The following is a 19523-nucleotide window of genomic DNA, read 5'->3' on the forward strand; positions in this document are numbered from 1 at the left end:
GCTCAGATTTTTTCAAATCTGAGGAACTTTTTTTAAAGCTGAGAAACTAATCAAAAAGTAATGAAAGTAATTCAAGGAAAAATGCAAGAAAAAACAGACTTTTTGAAGGTACCTGGAAGATGCAGAAATTTCACATCAGCCAGCAAAGGAACAAAACAAAATAACCTCAGACTTATCTATGCTCTGTCTGCTGTAGCATAACAAGTTTTGTGGATAGCAGAGACTGCAGATGTCCTGTGTTTTCATCCCAGCAAGGTTTTTTTGACACTGCTGAATGAGACATTTTTATATGTCAGCATAGAAATTACCTGTATAAATTTCTTGTAAATCTGATTGCAGAGCACATGGGAAGCTGCTATTCTGTTGAATAGGCATCAGTGGCTTGTTTTCAGATTGAGAGCCTGTTTTGAATGGAATATCCTATTCTGCATTTTAGTATTTTCACTACTGATACTGTTGTTGGAATAGAAGCTTGTTGAGTTCCCAGGTGAAATAAAACTTGAAGGAGCTGCAAGTATTTTGAAAACCAAGTTGCAGCAACATATCATAACTGCAGTGTGCATGTTTGACTGGCTGCCTCCACATTGAAGGAGAAAAGCAAGTTACTGTAGTCATGGTTAGGAAGTTGTACCAGTGCTATGACAGAGAATTTATTTTTGTGATTTTCAGTCTCTTCAGTGCCAGTCAGTGACATCTGCTGAGCAGCCAGGCCATGGTAGCAGATTCTCAGTTTCTTAATTTGCAAGACAGGGTTTAAAACTTTTTTCTTCTCATTTACATTTGCATTTTTTTCCTCTTTAAATTCTTCCTAGCAGTCAGATGTTGAATCAGGTCAGACTACATCAGAATAATAATCACCTTTTGCTTTTCATATCAATTCTATCCATTTTCAAAAGGTTAATAAAAATACCTGATACTTGCTTTTCTTAATAATTTAAAAAAAATAATTGAAAGGAGAGGTGCATTCTTCAGTATATTTGAAACACTGGAAAATGTAGGAATGGAAAATGTGGCCACCTAATACTAGCTACATTAATTATATTTGCATAATCTGTAATTGCTTGCCTCAAGAGGGAACTGCAGAACTATCCAGTCTGTGCTTCTTATTAAAAAATGGCAATACTATTAAAAGAAGCAAAACTCAAAAACCGGAAAGCCCAACCTCCCTCCCTGCAAAGCACCCAAAAATGAAAACACTCATACATGTGGCTCTGGAACATATTCTATCAGAGCAGCTATCTGTAGGCAGTGTAGGCTTAGCCAGGCTTTTTGTGGTTTTGCAGAGTTGAAGAGCAGCTCCATAAAAGGAGATAAAAGCAGTGCTGTGACGTGCTGCACTTGTAGAACACAAGTGTCACAACTCCGTGTGTCACATGCTGATGACCTCAGGATTTCCTACATGGGGGTAAGCATGGAAGAAAGAAATCATATGAACAACATATGAGAAAGAGAAAGAGGGAGCATGGGGGAGACAAAATCTAGGTATTTCTTGGCAGCAGGGCTGACTTATGCATGTTTTCATTGAGGCTTTTTTTTTTTTCCCAAATCTAATTGGAAAAATCTAATTGCCAGATCTAATCTTTGTATTGTTCAACACCCCCACATACACACATACTTCTGTAAGGGTAAGCAGTGCAGTGTGTTCATCAGCAAAGAGGAAATACACTGAGGAAATATTTTTATCTGATAGGGAGGCTATGGGCTTCTGAAGCTGTAAAGCTTCTGTATTTAGCAGAGGAGTAACTCCAAATGTACAGAGGATCAGCTGTTTGATTATACACTAATCTAAAACTTGGGTGTTTCTTGTCTTACTGTATTGTAAGATGATTCTTAAAGGAATTGTGTAATCCTATATTTGTTCCATATCTGAAAACATAGGTCTATGACTTCTTCATACGACTGTTTAATATTCTAAAATAAAGAGGAATAGCTTATTCTTTTTGGTTTGTATGGAAAGAAGACTTGTGCATACCCACTGTGAGCAAGGAGCAGGACTTCTAAAACTGTAAATCAGTATTTTAAAACATAGGTAAATATGAAATATGTATGAAAGGCTTTGTATAATAATTTCTGTATAGTCAGTTCCCTTTTGTTATTTTCAGCAAAAGGATACATTAAAAAAGAAAACCCACACCAAAACCCCAACCTTTAGTGTGACTTTGAAGCATATACTTTACCTATTTGTTTTCCTTATTGGGATTTAGTATTTTTATACCTTTATTACTGTTCTAACCATATTTGCTTCTATAGGCCTCCCTCTAGAGGCATAGATTTATCTTTAGTAAAGGAACAGACCAGGTTTAGTAGGTTCCATTCCACTGACCTGTGGTTTTTCCAAATCCTCTGCGAATACTTGTATCCCATGTAGAGAGCATGCTGGTGATATTCTGGTGAAATACTGCTACTTCTACAATAAATCTGAAGTTTTCCTACTCTGTTAGCCATCTTCACCTCAAAAAAAAAGGATTCTTTAAAAATGTCCCTCTGCTTCCTACACTTTGGCATAGCATGATTAGCCGTTGGACTAATTTTGTCTCTTTGTAGCAGAGCTCATTTGTTGGAAAGAGTGGTTATGGTTGAATTTCTCAGGGCTGCCTCATGCCCACATCTCTACTCCCCAACTGCTTCAGGGCTTGAGCTCTGCCTTGATTCTGCATTTCCTATCTGCTGTACAGCTTGGTGTAGAGTCCATAGAACCCATTTGCCTGTAGAATAAATGCAATGCAGTTATGGTATGCAAGATGTTCTATTATTACAAAAGGAAATAATTTAAGTAGGGAGGAGAGAGGAGTTGCAGTGGTCTCTTTAGCATTTTTCTTGAGTCCTTTTATTTTTTTTTTCTGTGTACCGTTGTTTATTAATGAGTAATGGCCAGCTAGAACAGAGCTGTACACTTGACATTAATAACTGCTGCTTCTGATGTGATCTGAAAATGTCTTGAGCAGTTGGTTTGTTTTTAATTTCACATGTGCAAGGTGTTGTTTTTTGTTTTTTTTTTTAATCTATAAAATATGCAAAAACAGAATAATCTTCCCTGACATTATGTTTAATAAGGTGGATTGACTTGTAAGGTGGGTCAGCTGCGTGTTAGCATCTTGTGATGAAGCAAACTGAGCCAACTTAAATCATGAAAGCATCCAAAGATATGACCTAGGAGATACAATTACTAGAATGATGTGCTCTAAAACAGGAGATTTCCTTTATATTTTTTCCTCCAAGTGTTAGATGATTATCTAGTTGAATATCCTTTGTCCTCCTGTCAGTGTCTTATATGTGAGCACTCACTGAATGCCAGAATTGGCATGAAAATCTCTGAGCCCAGGAAGAGGGTTATTCATATAAAACAATAGTGTGTTCCCCTAAGGGATTTCTGCCATTCTGGATACAAAAGTATTGTCTGTCTGTCCTGTCACCTCAGTTAACCAGCAGGTGGGATCCAAGCAGTGTGAGTACCCCTCTGGACACAGAAAGCTGGGTGGGTAAGTTACAGGAGTGGCGTTTCTTCTTTGTTTTGCAAGAAAGACGTCTGGAGAGGTGTCCACAGCACAATTATGTTGGAGTTTTGGATTCTGGGGTTCATGAAAAGGCTGATCTTGTTTGGACTCTCCTGTTCTGCCTTGGCTAATCTGGCAGCCCTGAAACTGCCAGGTCAGCCACATAGTGACAAGGACAGGGAGAGGCAGTACTGCCTGCTCTGCCAAGTGTTGAGGATTCCAGTAAAAGCTTTTGGCTTTTGCATGAATGTATGTTTTACTTTAGGGAGTCAGTGTTCAAGTAAGGGACACCATAGGATATTCTGAGTTTGGAAATAACCAACATAAAATACACAGAAAACTTAAAGTGATTTTTTGGTAAAAAACCCCCTGGGTTGCATAGTTGGTACAAAATTATTTTTCAGTGTTACTTGATAAATCTTGGTGGTACAGCTCATGGTAATGTTTATGATTTTACTTTATTCTTTATGGTTGGTTAAAGTGCCTAATTCCCCATACAGTCCCCTTTAAAAACTCACCTCTCTTGTGTCGGTTGGTTTTTCTGGTAACAAGTAACAGTTGCAGCTTTATCTGAACTTATCCCTTGCCATTCTTCCTGATGCTGACCATGATGTACATGAATTTTTCATGCATGTTTTCTCTGCAGTAATCTATGTAAGACTCACAGCGTTAAATTTTAAGTGCTGATGAAACTTCATGGGTAATTAATTATAGTGTTTCTAGGGTGATGGAATCATTTGAAATTGTTCTTTGTTTCTGTTTACAAGATTGTTTTCAGTTGCTTGTGATTGTACTGGACTTCTTCTATTTGGGCTAAAATTTCCATCCCCAAGAGAGGAGCTGAATAAGGATTGGCATATCTCAAATAATGCAGTAATTGCTAAATATTTCCATATTGTGTGAAGAGTGACAATCTTTCACAAGATTTTCAGTTTTCAAACAACTTCTCCAGTTAAATTTACATAAAGTGAAATAATTATTTTAAGTGGGAGAGAAATCAGTATGTCTCTGCTGAAAAAAAGGGCAATTCAATAAATTTGTTATCTTTTTACAAATGTTTTTTTTTTCTCTTATAGAAAAAGTACAGAAAAGGATCTGTGGATATTTCAAGGATTAAATGTGTAGAAGTTGTAAGAAGTGATGGTATTATTCCATGTCAAAATAAATATCCTTTTCAGGTATGATTTTTAAATATAAAACACATAAATTACAGTGCTCTTTTCATGAACACCATGCAATTTGAACATAACTGCCCTTAAAGTGACTGTCAATTCCAAATAATGAGCTTTTTCTCTGTCTGTTTTGGGCTGGTGGGAAGTAGTTCAGAATCAGTGGTTTAAACACATCCACTGCAGGCTCTGCTTCCCTTGCAGTCCCTACCATTGGGAGCTGGGCCACATACTCTTGGTCTTTTTCTTTTCCTCACTCTCTTAGCTTGAATTTTGACTGGAAACTGCCCTGCCCTGGTCTTCTGCTGGAGCAAGTTAGCTGATAGCCCTATTTCCCTGTCTTCATTCTTTCTCACATTAAATTAAATCTAATTACTATGAAATTATATAGGCATAAGAAAATCAAAATAAAATTTGTTGCTTTTTTCCCCCCTTTATCATTGTGAATTGAATAGAAATGAACACAGAAAACAAAGTGCTTAGATGGGAAAAAAGGAAAATGTGGTGGTTGGATGCTGTGCCTCCTTACTATAGAGGGAGTGGTTGGAGTGAGGTGGAATTCCTCTGCTGGAGAGGAGCAGCAGTGACTCTGATCCATTTTTTCTAGAGCAATACTTGCTTTCTGCCAATACAAGCTAGTGGAGAAGTGAAAGAATCACTGCAGAGCAATACTGAATCAGCTGGGAGAATGTCTGATTGCAAAGTAATTTTCATTCATTAAATTGAACTGTTTTTAGAAAAAACACAGTGAAGGATGAGCAAAGCGAAGTGTGAAGCAAGCATTTTAAGGAATGCTGACAAGATAATATACCAATATATAATTCTTCCTAATTCTCCTGAAAACTTTATATCTGAATAATAAACCTTAATAACCTTTCCCAGTCTCTGCATTTTGTACCTGAATACACTAATTTTGCCAAATATAACCATCATTTGTCTTGTTCCATTTCCTCTGTTTCTTTAGGAAGAAATGAATTAACATTATGAGATGAATGTATTTTGATTATTTCTTGTCTCCCCTCCAGGTTGTATATGATGCTAATACACTTTATGTTTTTGCACCAAGTGCACAAAGCCGGGATCAGTGGGTGAGGAACCTGAAAGAAGGTAATGGAAATTGCTTATACTTAAACTCTAACATAGGCAGATACCTTTGCTTGAGCTAAAAGTTTTTATCTCTTGTTCTTTCTATTCCTTCCCCCATCCCACTGGGTGGTGGGTGTGGGTGAGTGCCTGCATGTGTGCTTAGCTGATGGCTAGCATCAACCCACACCAAATTACAAAAAAAAGATGGTAGAGTTTCTGCTGCTTATATCCACCAATTTTAATTTTTTATTGGGCCAGCTCATTGCTTGCATGCACAGGGTGTGGTAACAGGTACTGAGAGCCTCAAATACTTTGACTGATCTAGTTTGATTTTGTGAAGTGCAGTTGTAATCAGAATTTGACTCTGCTTTTGCACAATGAGTTAATAAGTTTATCCAAGCTAGTTGATGACATCACTGAAAAGTTTTGTTTGGGTTTAGCTAGACAACTTGTGGGCCTTAAGCTGATGTAAAATGATTAGAGGTATCTCTGCTGAGATGTGATCAGATAGTTGCTTTCACAGTGAGTAAAGGGGGATCTTTTATTAGCCTCTTAATGCCCTCTCTCACCATCAGATGCTCACATTAATTACAGATGGTCTGTAAAGTAGTAAGAAATTATTTCTGGGCTGGGGATCAGAGGACAAGGAGTGACCTCTGAAACTCAGCAAGCCCATAGCATGGGGTAAGGAGCCTTCCAGGCCAAAATGATGAATTGTGCCACAGCATAGAGATAAATACCAACTGTCTTTCCCTCCAGAACACTGTTTGTAGATGAATTTGAATCACTTAGAATAGTATCAAAGGAGGAGGCAGAGCTCCCACAGCCTACACTGCTGCCTGACTGATCCCAGTGGTGCAGGGTCTCTTTCAATTGATGCACCAAACCCCTGGTTGGTATTGGGGAATGTTGTTAGGTTAGTGCTGGGAGCCAAGAAAGCAGCCTTTCTCAGACTGCTCAAGGACAAAGAATTATAGCAATGATTAAACACCTGCTGGAGACGTGAGAGACGTGATGTTTTGCAGAAAGCATGTTTCCAAAGAGGTGTTGCCTTCTTGGACCAATGAGCCTTTCCTATTTTGTATTGCACGAACTACCCTATATATAAGTGTAGTGTTTCTTTATTTAAAGTTCTCTTTTGTTTCTCAATTACACAAAGAACTATGTTACATTATCCTTTTTACTGCTCTCCTATAGCTCAAATGCAATAGGGGGAAGTATGGCACTCCCTTCTGGAATAAAATATTACCCTAGATAAATCCTCTGATTGTTGTATCACCTCCATGCAAACTTACAAGAAGAGAAGCTGTGTTAAAGTAAGGGCAAGCAAAGATGATGCTTCATGTCAAAGATATTGTAATATGCATTAAAAATTACTGTCTTGCAGACTTTTTTCTGTATCTTTCAATATATGCTATTTTTCTTATAGAAATAAAGAACAACAGCAATATAATGGTAAAATATCATCCTAAATTCTGGACAGAGGGAATTTATCAATGCTGCAGACAGACAGAAAAATTAGCACCTGGCTGTGAAAAATATAGTCTTTTTGAAAACAGTAAGTACATATGTTTTCTTATTAAGTTCTTCTGGCATATTTTTCTGCTTTTTTGTATGATTCTGTGATCACACCTGAATGCCCTGGGTGTTAGGTAGATTTATAGAGCAGATACATTGACACAGTGCCTAAAGTAAGTCAAAGTTAATTACCAAATATTATGTAAAAAAATAGAAAAGCCAACAAAAAAATTTTGCTTAGAGAACTATGAAAGGAATTATTGAAGTGGCTGAATTTCATTTGGTTTTTTTTCTCCCATTTGAAATTTATTTGACCAAGTGTTTAGCTCAGACAGAGGATAAAACCTTATGGTGAAAAAGATTCAGCTACAAATCTTGTCAGCTCCTCAGTTATTTATTAAAACCTCTGCATATCCATGTGAAAGAATAATAACTGCATTGCACTCAGTGTTACTACACCAAGGTAAAAATGATGCAAGAAGGTTTAATGTATTTACAGACACTGGACTGGGTTTCCTTAGAGGTTTGGAAACGTTCCTATGCTGAACCTGGATGAACCAGTATTGTCCAGCAAAGGATCTAGTAATTGTCCAGTCCTCAATTTAAGGAAAATTCTGTTGTAGGGAAAGGAATTGAGCCATTGCTTATGTCTCAGTTAAATCTGTGGCCCCAAATGATTTCTTATGTCTGCACAGGCAATCAGAGGGAACTGGGGACTGAGTTGCATTAGAGGACTTGCAGAATAAACAGGTGGCTCATGGCTGATCTGATTCAGCAAAATGAAAAGCATGATCTATAGCTTAACCTTTTAAATGTGTAAAAAAAAGTAGTACAGGAGAAAAATAATTTTGGATCCAAGAGATGTAATAAGAAAATACATGTAACTGTTCTACATTACTTAGCAAAGCAAGGGTCAGGGGCTTATGTTTTTTAAAAGGGCAAATGTTAATACTGTATTAACAGACTTTCAGATCATGGTGACAAGAACACTGTTTCATTTTCTTATGCCTTTTTTATCTTTATACTTTTTTTATTTCTCATGAATTTCTGCGTCTGTGGGCTGGTCCAGAGCTCTCTGTAGCATGCTCTGGTGTGGCATAGATGTTGCTAAATCTGTGGTACCTATAGACACCTGTAGCTTGATTGAAGTTGTCCTTGCTTTCTGAATTTCTAAGCCATACTGAAGGCTTGTTAACACATTCAAGCCTTATCTGAAATTTAAACCTTTTATTTTAAAATTTTAAAATTAAAATTTTAAAATTTGTATCTAAATAAATAGGTATAAATCCCCTCCTGTGCTTTTTTTTTTTTTTAGATGTAATGAGATTGTCCTCTTCAATGCCAGAAAAAAATGTGGTAGGTAGAATCTTTAAAATATTGACTAGATAATTACTGCTTTTTGAAAAAGTGCTTACATTTCTCAAAATACTTGCTGTATCCTGGAGCAAAGGTCTATTTCTGTATGCATCAATGGGCATCATGCTCTATCTCAGGGTGAAAAAAATCCCACTGAAATTTAGCTGCATGTATTAGCTGTATCTGTACTGCTGGTGAAAGATGGGAGCAAAAAGAAAATGCCAGGCAGCTTTGGCAGGGCTGCAGCACAAACCAGCCCCATGGATGGCACCTGTGTGGTTTGCTATCACAGACCCCAGATAGCTCCAGGCCACCACAGGGCTAGCCCAGCTTTTCCCTCCAGGATGCACTGGTGTGATGGAAATGGTGAATGGGGTGCAAAGATGGAGCAGCAGAGGATGATAATTTAATAAAGTTGTATTGTTTTCAGAGAAGGCCTCCACCACCTGTTCCTCCAGTTGAAGAAAATGGGAATGAAGAGGAGGAGATAGTGGTAGCAATGTATGACTTTGAACCTACAGAGCACCACGATTTAAGACTAGAGAAAGGTGAAGAGTATACAGTGATTGAGAAGAACGACATTCATTGGTGGAAGGCGAGAGACAAATACGGGTAAAAATGAGTTCCTTAATTTTTGTTATAAAGTTCATAAGTCTATTTTCTTATTGTAGAAGTTTATATTGACTGTGTGTCTGCATTAGAACCGACATTAGGCCCAGGCTTTGAAATCTCATCCATATATTGTCATGCAGAAACCGATTTTTAGAAGTGCAGTAGTTGATTGTGGGGCGTAAGTGCAAAGACAGTTGCAGAACTGGAAGCCTTTCCAATTATGCTTACTTTCCAATTTTATGGTTCCCCAATTAAAGCACCAGCCATCCTTTAAAATCTCACTAGACTGGTAAAGTATTCCCATTTCCCTGGGGAACATCTCATTAGGGAGCAATATGGTTAACATTTAGTTCAGCAGGCTCCAACTTCCAGACTGGAATAATCATAATTTTATTTAATAGCTGGATCATTAGGGACAATCTTTGAATAAGTTGAGAGAGAATTGCAGTGCGATTCTGTAATGACTACAAGTTCACATTCCCTGTATTAGAATTTTCCCTGTGGTTTCAAAGATGAAAGTTTTCATATTTCAATATTTATCAGGTTCCTGCCATATGCTATGGATAATTGTGAGTTATCAGGCTGTGCCAGGCTCCAAACATATTTCCCATGACTGACTGAGACTTCTGAGTGCAGAAGAGTGACAGAGGGTTACTCACTCTTCTTTGACACTTCTGCTGGTTTTCTTGGACACTTATGCTGTTCATGACACTTCTCTAGAGGCTCTGAAAGTTTATGTGGAAATGTTGATGCAGAAAATTGGTTTCTGAATAATCAGTAGTAGAGTGGATGGGTTAGTAATTAATAAATTACATTGAGAGACCTCTGGTAATTAGCAGAATGAAACAACTGTCTTCTAGGCATGCAATTTCACATGTTTTCACTCAGATAATATATTCTATATTTTTTTAGGAAACAAGGATATATTCCAAGCAACTATGTAACAGGAAAGAAGTCCAACAACCTTGATCAATATGAGTAAGTGAATGCTTGAATTAAAATTTGGAATATCATAAAATGAAACCTATGCTTCAAGAATGACAATGTGTTTTTAGCATTTTGAAAGCAACTGTTCACATACAGTAGCACCTAGAGGTTAAACTTAAACATCTAGAATAGGCTTTTTTTTTTTTTTTTTTTTCTCAGATTCTCCTCATTGATTATGTTGGGGTTTATAATATAGGGTCAAGTCAGCCATCAGGCATGTAGTATTCAGGCTATCATGGTTAAAGCAAAAAAAAAAAAAAAAACCTCTTAACTCTGGGAAATTTTGAAGGAAATTTACCATTTTAAGTGTGCTGAATGATGTTTTAATAGTAAAGTGACATGCAACTCCAAAGTTTGTAGGAGAAAACAGTGGAAATCACTCCAAATAAATAGAAAAGATTGGATATTTTGGAAGCTCTAGTTTTCAAGAAAATATGTAATTTGATGTATTTCAGGTTTCAATGGATGCATGTAACTTAACAGCTGTTTTTTTTTTTTATTTAAATGCTTTTTCCAGTTGATGTTTAATTAGGGAGTACTTCTTTAAGAACATCAGGGCAAAATTTAACATGATAGTCTCCAAACCTATTCTGGATATTCAAACATCATTTTAGGGTAAACTGTTGTGCCTGGAAATTTAGGACATACTTCATGACTTTTAGATAAAATGGAGCTGTAAGAAAATAATAAATAAAACCAATTTTCAAAGCTACATTAGTAGCTCCAAAACTTTACTCTCAGCTACATATTCATGTATACATATAGTTCATGGCTCCTACTTGTTATGTTTTGACAGAAGGCAGAATTTCATCTGGGATTTTGCCCTTAGCTTGACTAGAGGGAATTCTTTGTTGCTTTCTCATCTTAGAAACTCATGCTAAGAGCTCTGCTCAGCTTTGGGCTGGGCTGCAGGGCTGGCAGAAAGGGAAGGAAGGAACTGGCCTGCCTTATCTGGTCCAGCCACTTTGTGCTTTTACCACCTTGGGGCCAAAATTCTGAGTCTCTGCACAGTCCAGGGAGCATTACTCCAGGTCATGTACCAACTGCACGAAACCACTGTCTCCAGAACAGGCAGAATCTGATTAAAGGCTGCTGTGCCACTTCCCTGCTTGGTTACTGAAATAACAGCATAGCTCAAAACAACTGCACCACACCATTTGCAAACTGCCTGGTTTTCCTTTTCTAATTATTCTCTGTGACTGGCTGACATGCCAGTGCTTCTGTAGCTGCTTTAACCTGCCCATGGAGGTCAGAGCTCAGAGATGTGCAGCTATGACACTTAATTCATAGTTTCAGCCTCCCCTTTGCTAGGTGTGTCCTCTCTGGGAGCCCAGAAGGATGGGGACACTGGATGACAGAGCAGTGTGACAGCCAGCTCCACGGGTGGTTTGACTGGTGTGCAGGCAGCTGCTTCCCCAGGGCTGCCAGCCTTCCCCTTGGGCTGCTCTTCACAGCAGCTGCTGCCATCAGCCTGGACACGTTTGACAAGTCTTTTTTCCAAAAACCTGCATCAGTTTCCTGAGTTTTATGGGCTTTTGTGGGGATCTCCCTGAATTTGTTTAAGGGCTTTTTTATGGGATAACTCCACAGTGTAGTAGAAACTGATTTTTGCATGTTATCAAAGGTTAAATTCTTGATCTTCATTTATCATAGCATTATTTAATCTCTAGCTTCATAATACTTTGCTTAAAGCAGTTTAGGTAAATCATGCACCTTGAGGAAGTTTTATTTACTGATGTTGTGTTGCAGGTGGTACAGCCGAAACCTGAACAGAAGCAAGGCAGAGCAGCTCCTCAGAAATGAGGTGAGCACATCAGCCTTGCAGTATCAACTGTGAAATTCACTTCAAATAGCTGCTTTAGTTAAAGCAAAGGCTTATTTTGGCAAGTGCATATCCTGGAACCAAGTGAAAGAATCATGCTTAAAACCAGTTGCTCAAAACTGTCAATGTGCTTGTGTTTTAGGATAAAGAAGGTGGTTTTGTGGTGAGAGACTCCAGCCAGCCTGGCCTGTATACTGTTTCCCTTTATACAAAATTTGGAGGGTGAGTTTCTATGGCTTCTCTGCACACCTTGTATTGTCTGAATCTGTTTGTATCTGTACCCAAATGCTTTGGCTGGGGGAAAGCCAGGAGAAGGCTCAGTGAAGAAACAAGGGCTGCTGTGATAGAAGAGATGGATGACTAAAATGAACTTCTCAACTCCATTAGATCCCATTTGGTTAAATCCAGTGTAGACCTTAACCCCCGCCCCAAAGGAGGTTTTGCTCTCCCACCCCATTTGGTCTCTTCTCTCCTGCCAGCCTGCATTTGTGTCTGCAGGTGTGAGCTGGACTGGGGAGCTCACTGGGCTGAAAATTAACCTTTTCTGGGTTAATCTTCAACCTGAGCAGTGAGATGAAGGCAAGTTACCAGTTCTTAGGATGTTTAATATTCAAGCTGTTCCCAAAGTGTGTGGTACTGGGCACCTGTGTTGACCCTTTCAGTTTATTTTTCTTGTCAATGTGCTCCTCTTAAAGAATTCACAACAAATGACATGATATTATGACTAATTGTTGTTGTTGTTAATTATTTTTCCAGGGAAGGTTCATCAGGAATAAGACACTATCATATAAAAGAAACAGTGACATCACCAAAACAGTACTACCTCGCAGAAAAACATCTCTTTAATTCCATTCCAGAAATAATTGAATATCACAGCCATAATGCAGCAGGTAGATGGATTGGATTCTTTCTGTCACTTGAGGTTGATTTGAAAAGGAGTCTGAGACATTTTATTGTTTTGATGAAATTTTGGGTAGTTTGTGGATCCTTCCTTTTCAGGAAAGCCATGAAACACTGCAGTTTCACATTATTTCAATATAGACAGTAATTTGAAATGTTGTGGGTTTTTTTGGGTTTTTTTTGTTTGTTTTTGAGTTTTTTTGTGTGTGTAGATATATATACATATATATATATATATATATATATATATGTATGTATATATATATGCACCCATTTATATATATATATATATCTGATGTATGAAATGTTACTGCCCCAGAGTAACAGGAGAATAGTTGTATCAAGTCAAGAAAAATTGTTCCTTTAGCTCTACATAGTGCTTTTATCAGCTGCCTGTAACCCACAGCAGATGGATAGGGATGGTACTTCCCCAGAACCCTCTCCAGGTCCTTGCTTTTTACCTGCTGGTCACTGCCATTTGAAATAATCTGACCTTCCTATACAGCAAACAGTTGAGGAGAACTGTAATGTGTTGTTCAGAAAATCCCTACTCCAGATACATAGCTTGTGGCTGATGCTGGTGTCTGCCCACTGTATGATGGAATGGGGAGAGTATAGGAATTGGATTCAAGGCACAGATACTAATACTTCTTTTTTCCAAATCTGGTCTGTGCATAAATTCCACTCATGAGCTATAGTTTCCAGATCTTTACATCAAACTCAGATGGCCCAGCATTTCCTGATGACATTCTAGAAAATACACCCCAAAAACACACTCCCACTTTTCATTTATTGCAACTGATTTTTCTACATGTTCTTAATTGGAGTCTGCAGTGAACAAGAGGCTGAGTTGCTGCCTGGTGCTGTTTCAGAAGTAAACTGTGTCTCTTGAATTATCATTGAACCTCAGGTCTCGTTACCAGGCTGCGTTACCCAGTGACCCCAAAGAAGACAACAGCCCCAACAACAGCAGGATTCAGCTATGGTGATTGTCTGTTTTGTTCATCTGCACATATTCTGTTGATTTTATGTATGCTAGGATGCTAAAATGCTTTCTAAAAGTTTTGAAAGTACCTGATTCTGTGGTGTTGTAGGCTAAATGAACTTTTGCTGGTCCAAACTGTACTTTCAAGACCCTTGCACAGAGTATCAGCATACAGAGGCACCATGGCTGGTGGTGTGCCAGGGACTGTGGTGAGGAGAGACAGAATGTGCCATTGGTGCTCCAGAAGAATTTGATATTTTCCTCCATGATTTCTGCCATGGATATCTTGAGCTCTGCCTTATTAGAGAGCTGTGCCTTTGGTTCCTTCATTAGTCTCCAGACTTCTGTCTCAAACTTGACCCTTTTGATCTTTGTTGAGGGGTTACTTTTTTAAAATACAAATTTCAAATAGCCGTTTTTCAAGCATGGTGATGTGAGCCACTTCTGTGCGTTGGCACAACTTTCTATGGTGGCATTTTGTTGAAATCAAATCTGATAGTATCAGTGTGTAATTACTGGCCTCAGGAAAGCTTGAATTTTGATTTCTGTGTTAGTCAGGAGTTGCTTAAAGGTCATGTCTACCTAAAAGTTTGTTTTGTGATGTGTAGAAGAGTTCAGTTTTCAAGTTAATTCTACGACATTTTCTACCTAAATTCCCTAATTTGCTGCTAGTCCAGTTTCCCTTTCCTCTTCCTTATCCTCTGCCAGCTGAGTAGGTTCCTTAACTGTTGAATTTGCTGTGTTTTGTAGAGAAATGGGAGATCAATCCCTCAGAGCTGACGTTCATGAGAGAGCTGGGCAGCGGTCTGTTCGGCGTGGTGCGCCTGGGCAAGTGGAGGGCTCAGTACAAGGTGGCCATCAAGGCAATCCGGGAAGGGGCCATGTATGAAGAGGACTTCATTGAAGAAGCTAAAGTCATGATGTGAGTTGTGTGCTTGGCACTTTGATTTTCAGTCCTAGGCCTCTTGATGCTGTACACTGATTATAAATAAATGCTGGGGGAGGTGGTATTTCTGCAGCTTGGTGTGCTGGAGAGCTAGCACTGGGTGGAGGAAGTAATAACAACATGATCTCAATCTTTTCAGGAAGCTAACACATCCTAAACTAGTTCAGCTGTATGGTGTGTGCACACAGCAGAGGCCCATTTACATCGTGACAGAGTTCATGGAGCACGGCTGCCTTCTCAATTACCTGAGGCAAAAACGGGGAGTTTTGAGCAAAGACACTCTGCTTACTATGTGCCAAGATGTGTGTGAGGGAATGGAGTACCTGGAGAGGAACAGCTTTATCCACAGAGACCTGGTAACATCCCATTAGGCACCACGCTCCTCTTTGAAATTTTTGTTTTTGAACATACCTATTCCTTTTTGAAGCAACCTGCTTGCTTGCAACTGCTTCTGTTCTTGCAGAAAATTGAGTGGATGAAGTTGGCTCTTCATGGTCTAGTCAAGTCTCTAAAACTGCTCTGTATAGAAAATCATGAGAGGTTTTTCTCTCCCAAGAAAATAGAATAAAATCTCCCTGAAATTCTTATAAATAGTAGCAATTTGTGCTGATATAATAGCCCATCTCCTTTCTGTGAGAAAGGTGCCATTTTCACCCAACATTAATCCCTTGAGGCATTATTTTTTTTTCTGGTGATCTTTTACACAAGAGTATTGTTGTAAAAATGGTGCTATCAAGAGAAGATGCACATGTGCTTTTTATAATGAGAATACACCACTGAATCTGGTAAATGGCTTAACTTGCTAAGCAATGAATACAAGGACCTGATTAGATTGCTGTAATTTGTCTGCAAGAGACTCCAGGTTTTTCATCCAGCTCTTACCACTCCCCTTGCAGGCTGCCAGGAACTGTTTGGTGAGCGACTCAGGAGTAGTCAAAGTCTCAGATTTTGGAATGACAAGGTATGTGTGAATGTGCAAAGGTATTTATGGACATTTGGAAAAATTCACCTTTCCCTTGTATGTAGCCCGAAGGGAACAGAGACCAAGTGAAAATGCATACAAAAATGATCTTTTTTTGACCAGTCTAGGGAGCAGCCTTTGATGAGGTTTTTTTGCCTTTTTCTAGTGCCTTTAATGCTTGCTTGTTCTGTGTTGACTTCCTAACTCATTTAAAAAAAGAGCTTGTGTTTCAGACAGCAGAGCTGCTGCAGAGATTATAGTTAATTTTGGTAAATAGATGTTGGAAAGAGGCTGTTCAGTGAGTCTGGGATTCTCTTGGGATAGATGGTTCAGAGTTGTGCTGGCTGAAGGGCTGGGAGATGCTGAGATCTAGAAGGGGGTTAATTTCCTGCCCGTGCTAGCACCTGCGTGGGTGATGTGTTGGTGAGGCAGAGGTGGGAGCAGCTCTTCCAAGAAAGGTGTTAAAGCACCGTGGTTTGGCTTCTGCCACATCTCTGTGTTGCCAAGCTTCTATGTCCCCTGACAACAGAGCTCACACTGGCTGGTGAAAAACAGAACATGGCATTTCTTCTTGTGCCTCATTTTCTCTCATAATAGAGATGTTTAACTTGCAGTGGCCTAAACCTGTGTTGTATAGCTAATAAATCACAAGCAAGGACTCTGGGGTAATCTGAAAAATGAACAGAACTGTTGCTGAAGCTGTAGTGCTGCCCCAGGGAAGCTACTTTATCATGTGATGCTAACACCCTTGGCCATTAGGTGGCAATATGAGCTTCTAATATTCCAATCCAAATCTAAATTAAAATGTGCAGGATTGGAGGCTGGCAGAAGGATATAATGTCTGTATTTTTTTTGGTTTTTGTTATGTTTTTTTTTGTTTGTTTGTTTTTTGTTGTTTGGGGGTTTTATTTTGCTTTTATTTGTTTGTTTGGTGTTTTTTAGGTATGTCCTTGATGACCAATACACAAGTTCTTCAGGGGCTAAATTTCCTGTGAAGTGGTGCCCCCCAGAAGTCTTTAATTACAGCCGATTCAGCAGCAAGTCAGATGTCTGGTCGTTTGGTAAGATATTCATCATGGAAAGAAAGTGTATTTTTTATATTTTATTAATAGCAGTTGAGCTCTGGAAGGATTCAGGCATCTGAGAAGAAGCTCAGAGAAACCATTTGCCATGGTTTTATTAGTGATAAAATTCCACAGGCACATTTAGTTCTGTTTTTCATTAAAACCCATGCTACTAGAATAAGACATTTTCAGTGATGACACATGCAAAAAGTGTCTAGAATATGGATCTCAAACTATTTATCAGAAAGCTTGAGTCCAGGGCTCAAAATAAACACATATGTTTAAGCAGTTAATTATTTTCTTTTTCCCCCAGGTGTTTTAATGTGGGAAGTATATACAGAAGGAAAAATGCCCTTTGAAAAAAGCTCCAACTATGAAGTGGTAACAATGGTTAGCCAAGGACATCGCTTGTATCGGCCCAAACTGGCCTGTAAGCAGATGTATGAAATGATGATGATGTGCTGGCAGGAGGTATATATTTATATATATATATTTTCATTGGGTTTTTTGTCTTTGAATTGAAATAAGGGTTGATCTAGAAACAGCAGTTACCTCCTCTAGAGCAGCATTCTGAGTGCATCCAGGTCACTCATCCATTTGTGTGTTTATTCTTGAGACAAAGATCATCTCCTGGTTTGCAGCTGAACTAGAGCTGTGATTAGATAAAACACAGAACAAATTTCTGTGAAATGGATGGACTGTCAGATTAAGTATGTGAAGGCATTTAGTAATAAAACTAAATTTCTCATTTCAGAGGTCAGAAAAGAAAGTTGATATAAAAGAGGCATCAGAGAATGACACCCAAAATTCTTAGAAGCATGAACAACCTGCATAAAGAAAGATTGGAGCAGTTCATTGGGGAAGGGTGGGAATGGGGAAGAAAAATAAAGAAAGTGTAAAAATATGCAAAATAATGAATTATATTAAGAGTGTAGTCCAACAACACCTATTTATGCCTTTTTCAAAGCATAAAGAAAAGGTGTTACTTACTGAGATTAAGTGACACAGCCCAAAATCCAGACAAGGAAATATTTTTACATTTGATACCTAATGAAATGCTAAATTCCTTGCCAAAGAACAATGATATGATCAGTAATTTATCAAAATCAACACAACTTCATTGATTTCTGATCACAGCTGTACATGCTTTTTATTTTTAGAAACCAGAGGAACGCCCAACTTTTGAAGAGTTGCTTCATGCAATCTTTGACATTGCAGAGGGTGAAGATGCTTTTTGAAAAAAGGCAGCAGCAGCACAAGCAGAGGAAATAAGGCACTTCCCAGAGATATGTGACTTCATGGTTTCTTTTTAAGGGCTTGATCCTGTAAGCTGTTTGGTGCTGCTAAACAGTGTGGGGAACCTGCAATATCTGATGCACTCCGGAACAAGGAGAGTTTTACACGATGTTGTGAAATGAACACCGTATCTTCAGCAATATTAGCAATCTCTATATTTTCTCTGAAAAGTTAGCATTGCATAGCTGTAAAATTCAGTTCTTTATGGAGGGAGAAAATGTGGCCAGAGGCCAGGAACCTCATTTGCATTTCATGGGTTGGGTTCTTGTACATACAGTCCAGGTTTTTGGGTTTCTCTTTACATGGGAAGTAGCATTAGTAGTGATTTGCATGCTTAAAAATGGAAGGTATCTATAAATGGCTTTTTACTGGCACTGAAATGTTTCCAGAGATCCTCCAGAAACATTATTTTTCTTGGTTAATGTGTGTTTATCAAGAAGATGAAATGCTCTTCTTTCATTTGCACATAGTAAATTTTCACCAGCACAGCCCTCAGTTTAACATAACACTCTGAAAGCTCTGCTTCATGGGCTGTGATATGCCTGGAGTCCTTGTAAGCTGGGTTTACCTCCCATGCTTAGTCTTCATGTTACTAATGAAAAATAAGTCCAAGATTAAGCACAACTTGCTGTCAGTGAACCATAGTACCATGTTTTGGATTAATTATAAAATAATTTATATGCTGTATGTATTGTAAATATATAAATTGTATGCATATATTTATACAAAGTGGGGGGTTTTTGTCATGGAATGTTCAAGCACAAATTTGTCCTTCCTTCACTTAAACACACAATTCTATACAGGGGGGTTTGTAAATTAAAGAATTTCTCGGGTGTGTTTAAGAAGGGATCCTGTTTCTGTCTCTTTTCTGTACATACAGTGATCTAACCTTTTTGTTCATAACAAAAGATACCATACTGCATGTGTGTGTAAATAAACTGAATGTTAACTATTGTTTGGAACCAACTAATTTGTAGCCTATAATTTACTGTCAGTGTGTCCTAAGTCAAACTACTTGTTCACATGAATATGGCATTATGGTAGTGCCTGTATATATATGTATACATACACTCCCTTTCTCTCTTTATATATATATCTGTGTGTGTGTATATATATATCTGGTAGAATGAATGCATATTTAAATGAATTTGGTTGTGATGAAATGTTCAGCATTACCTGAACTCTCTCTTGGAAGTTACATGCCCTGTCCCCTCTGCTGGAGGCTAATGTCTCCACAGTCTTATTGAAGCCTGCTTCAGTATTTATTTCCAGTGAAATTATTAAGAGTAACCATAGTTAGCTTAATACATTCTATCATTCTTGCATT

At 38.3% G+C, this 19523-nt stretch overlaps 1 protein-coding gene across 1 annotated transcript in view; it reads left to right on the forward strand.

The window, feature by feature from the left end:
• TEC (tec protein tyrosine kinase) overlaps positions 1-19162 on the forward strand; it is a 41704-nt gene extending 22542 nt beyond the window's left edge. Inside the window, exons 3-18 of the mRNA XM_056490549.1 lie at positions 4571-4672; positions 5689-5770; positions 7179-7307; positions 8583-8623; positions 9054-9235; positions 10148-10213; positions 11972-12026; positions 12187-12266; positions 12801-12934; positions 13855-13929; positions 14680-14851; positions 15015-15231; positions 15772-15836; positions 16779-16897; positions 17214-17371; positions 18061-19162. Of these exons, the coding sequence (XP_056346524.1) occupies positions 4571-4672; positions 5689-5770; positions 7179-7307; positions 8583-8623; positions 9054-9235; positions 10148-10213; positions 11972-12026; positions 12187-12266; positions 12801-12934; positions 13855-13929; positions 14680-14851; positions 15015-15231; positions 15772-15836; positions 16779-16897; positions 17214-17371; positions 18061-18138 (1755 nt within the window). The 3' untranslated portion in view covers positions 18139-19162. The remainder of the gene's footprint in view (positions 1-4570; positions 4673-5688; positions 5771-7178; positions 7308-8582; positions 8624-9053; positions 9236-10147; positions 10214-11971; positions 12027-12186; positions 12267-12800; positions 12935-13854; positions 13930-14679; positions 14852-15014; positions 15232-15771; positions 15837-16778; positions 16898-17213; positions 17372-18060) is intronic.
• Positions 19163-19523: the final 361 nt, after the last annotated feature.

Source organism: Oenanthe melanoleuca, chromosome 4 (genome assembly GCF_029582105.1).
Source record: "Oenanthe melanoleuca isolate GR-GAL-2019-014 chromosome 4, OMel1.0, whole genome shotgun sequence".
Classification (NCBI taxonomy): domain Eukaryota; kingdom Metazoa; phylum Chordata; class Aves; order Passeriformes; family Muscicapidae; genus Oenanthe; species Oenanthe melanoleuca.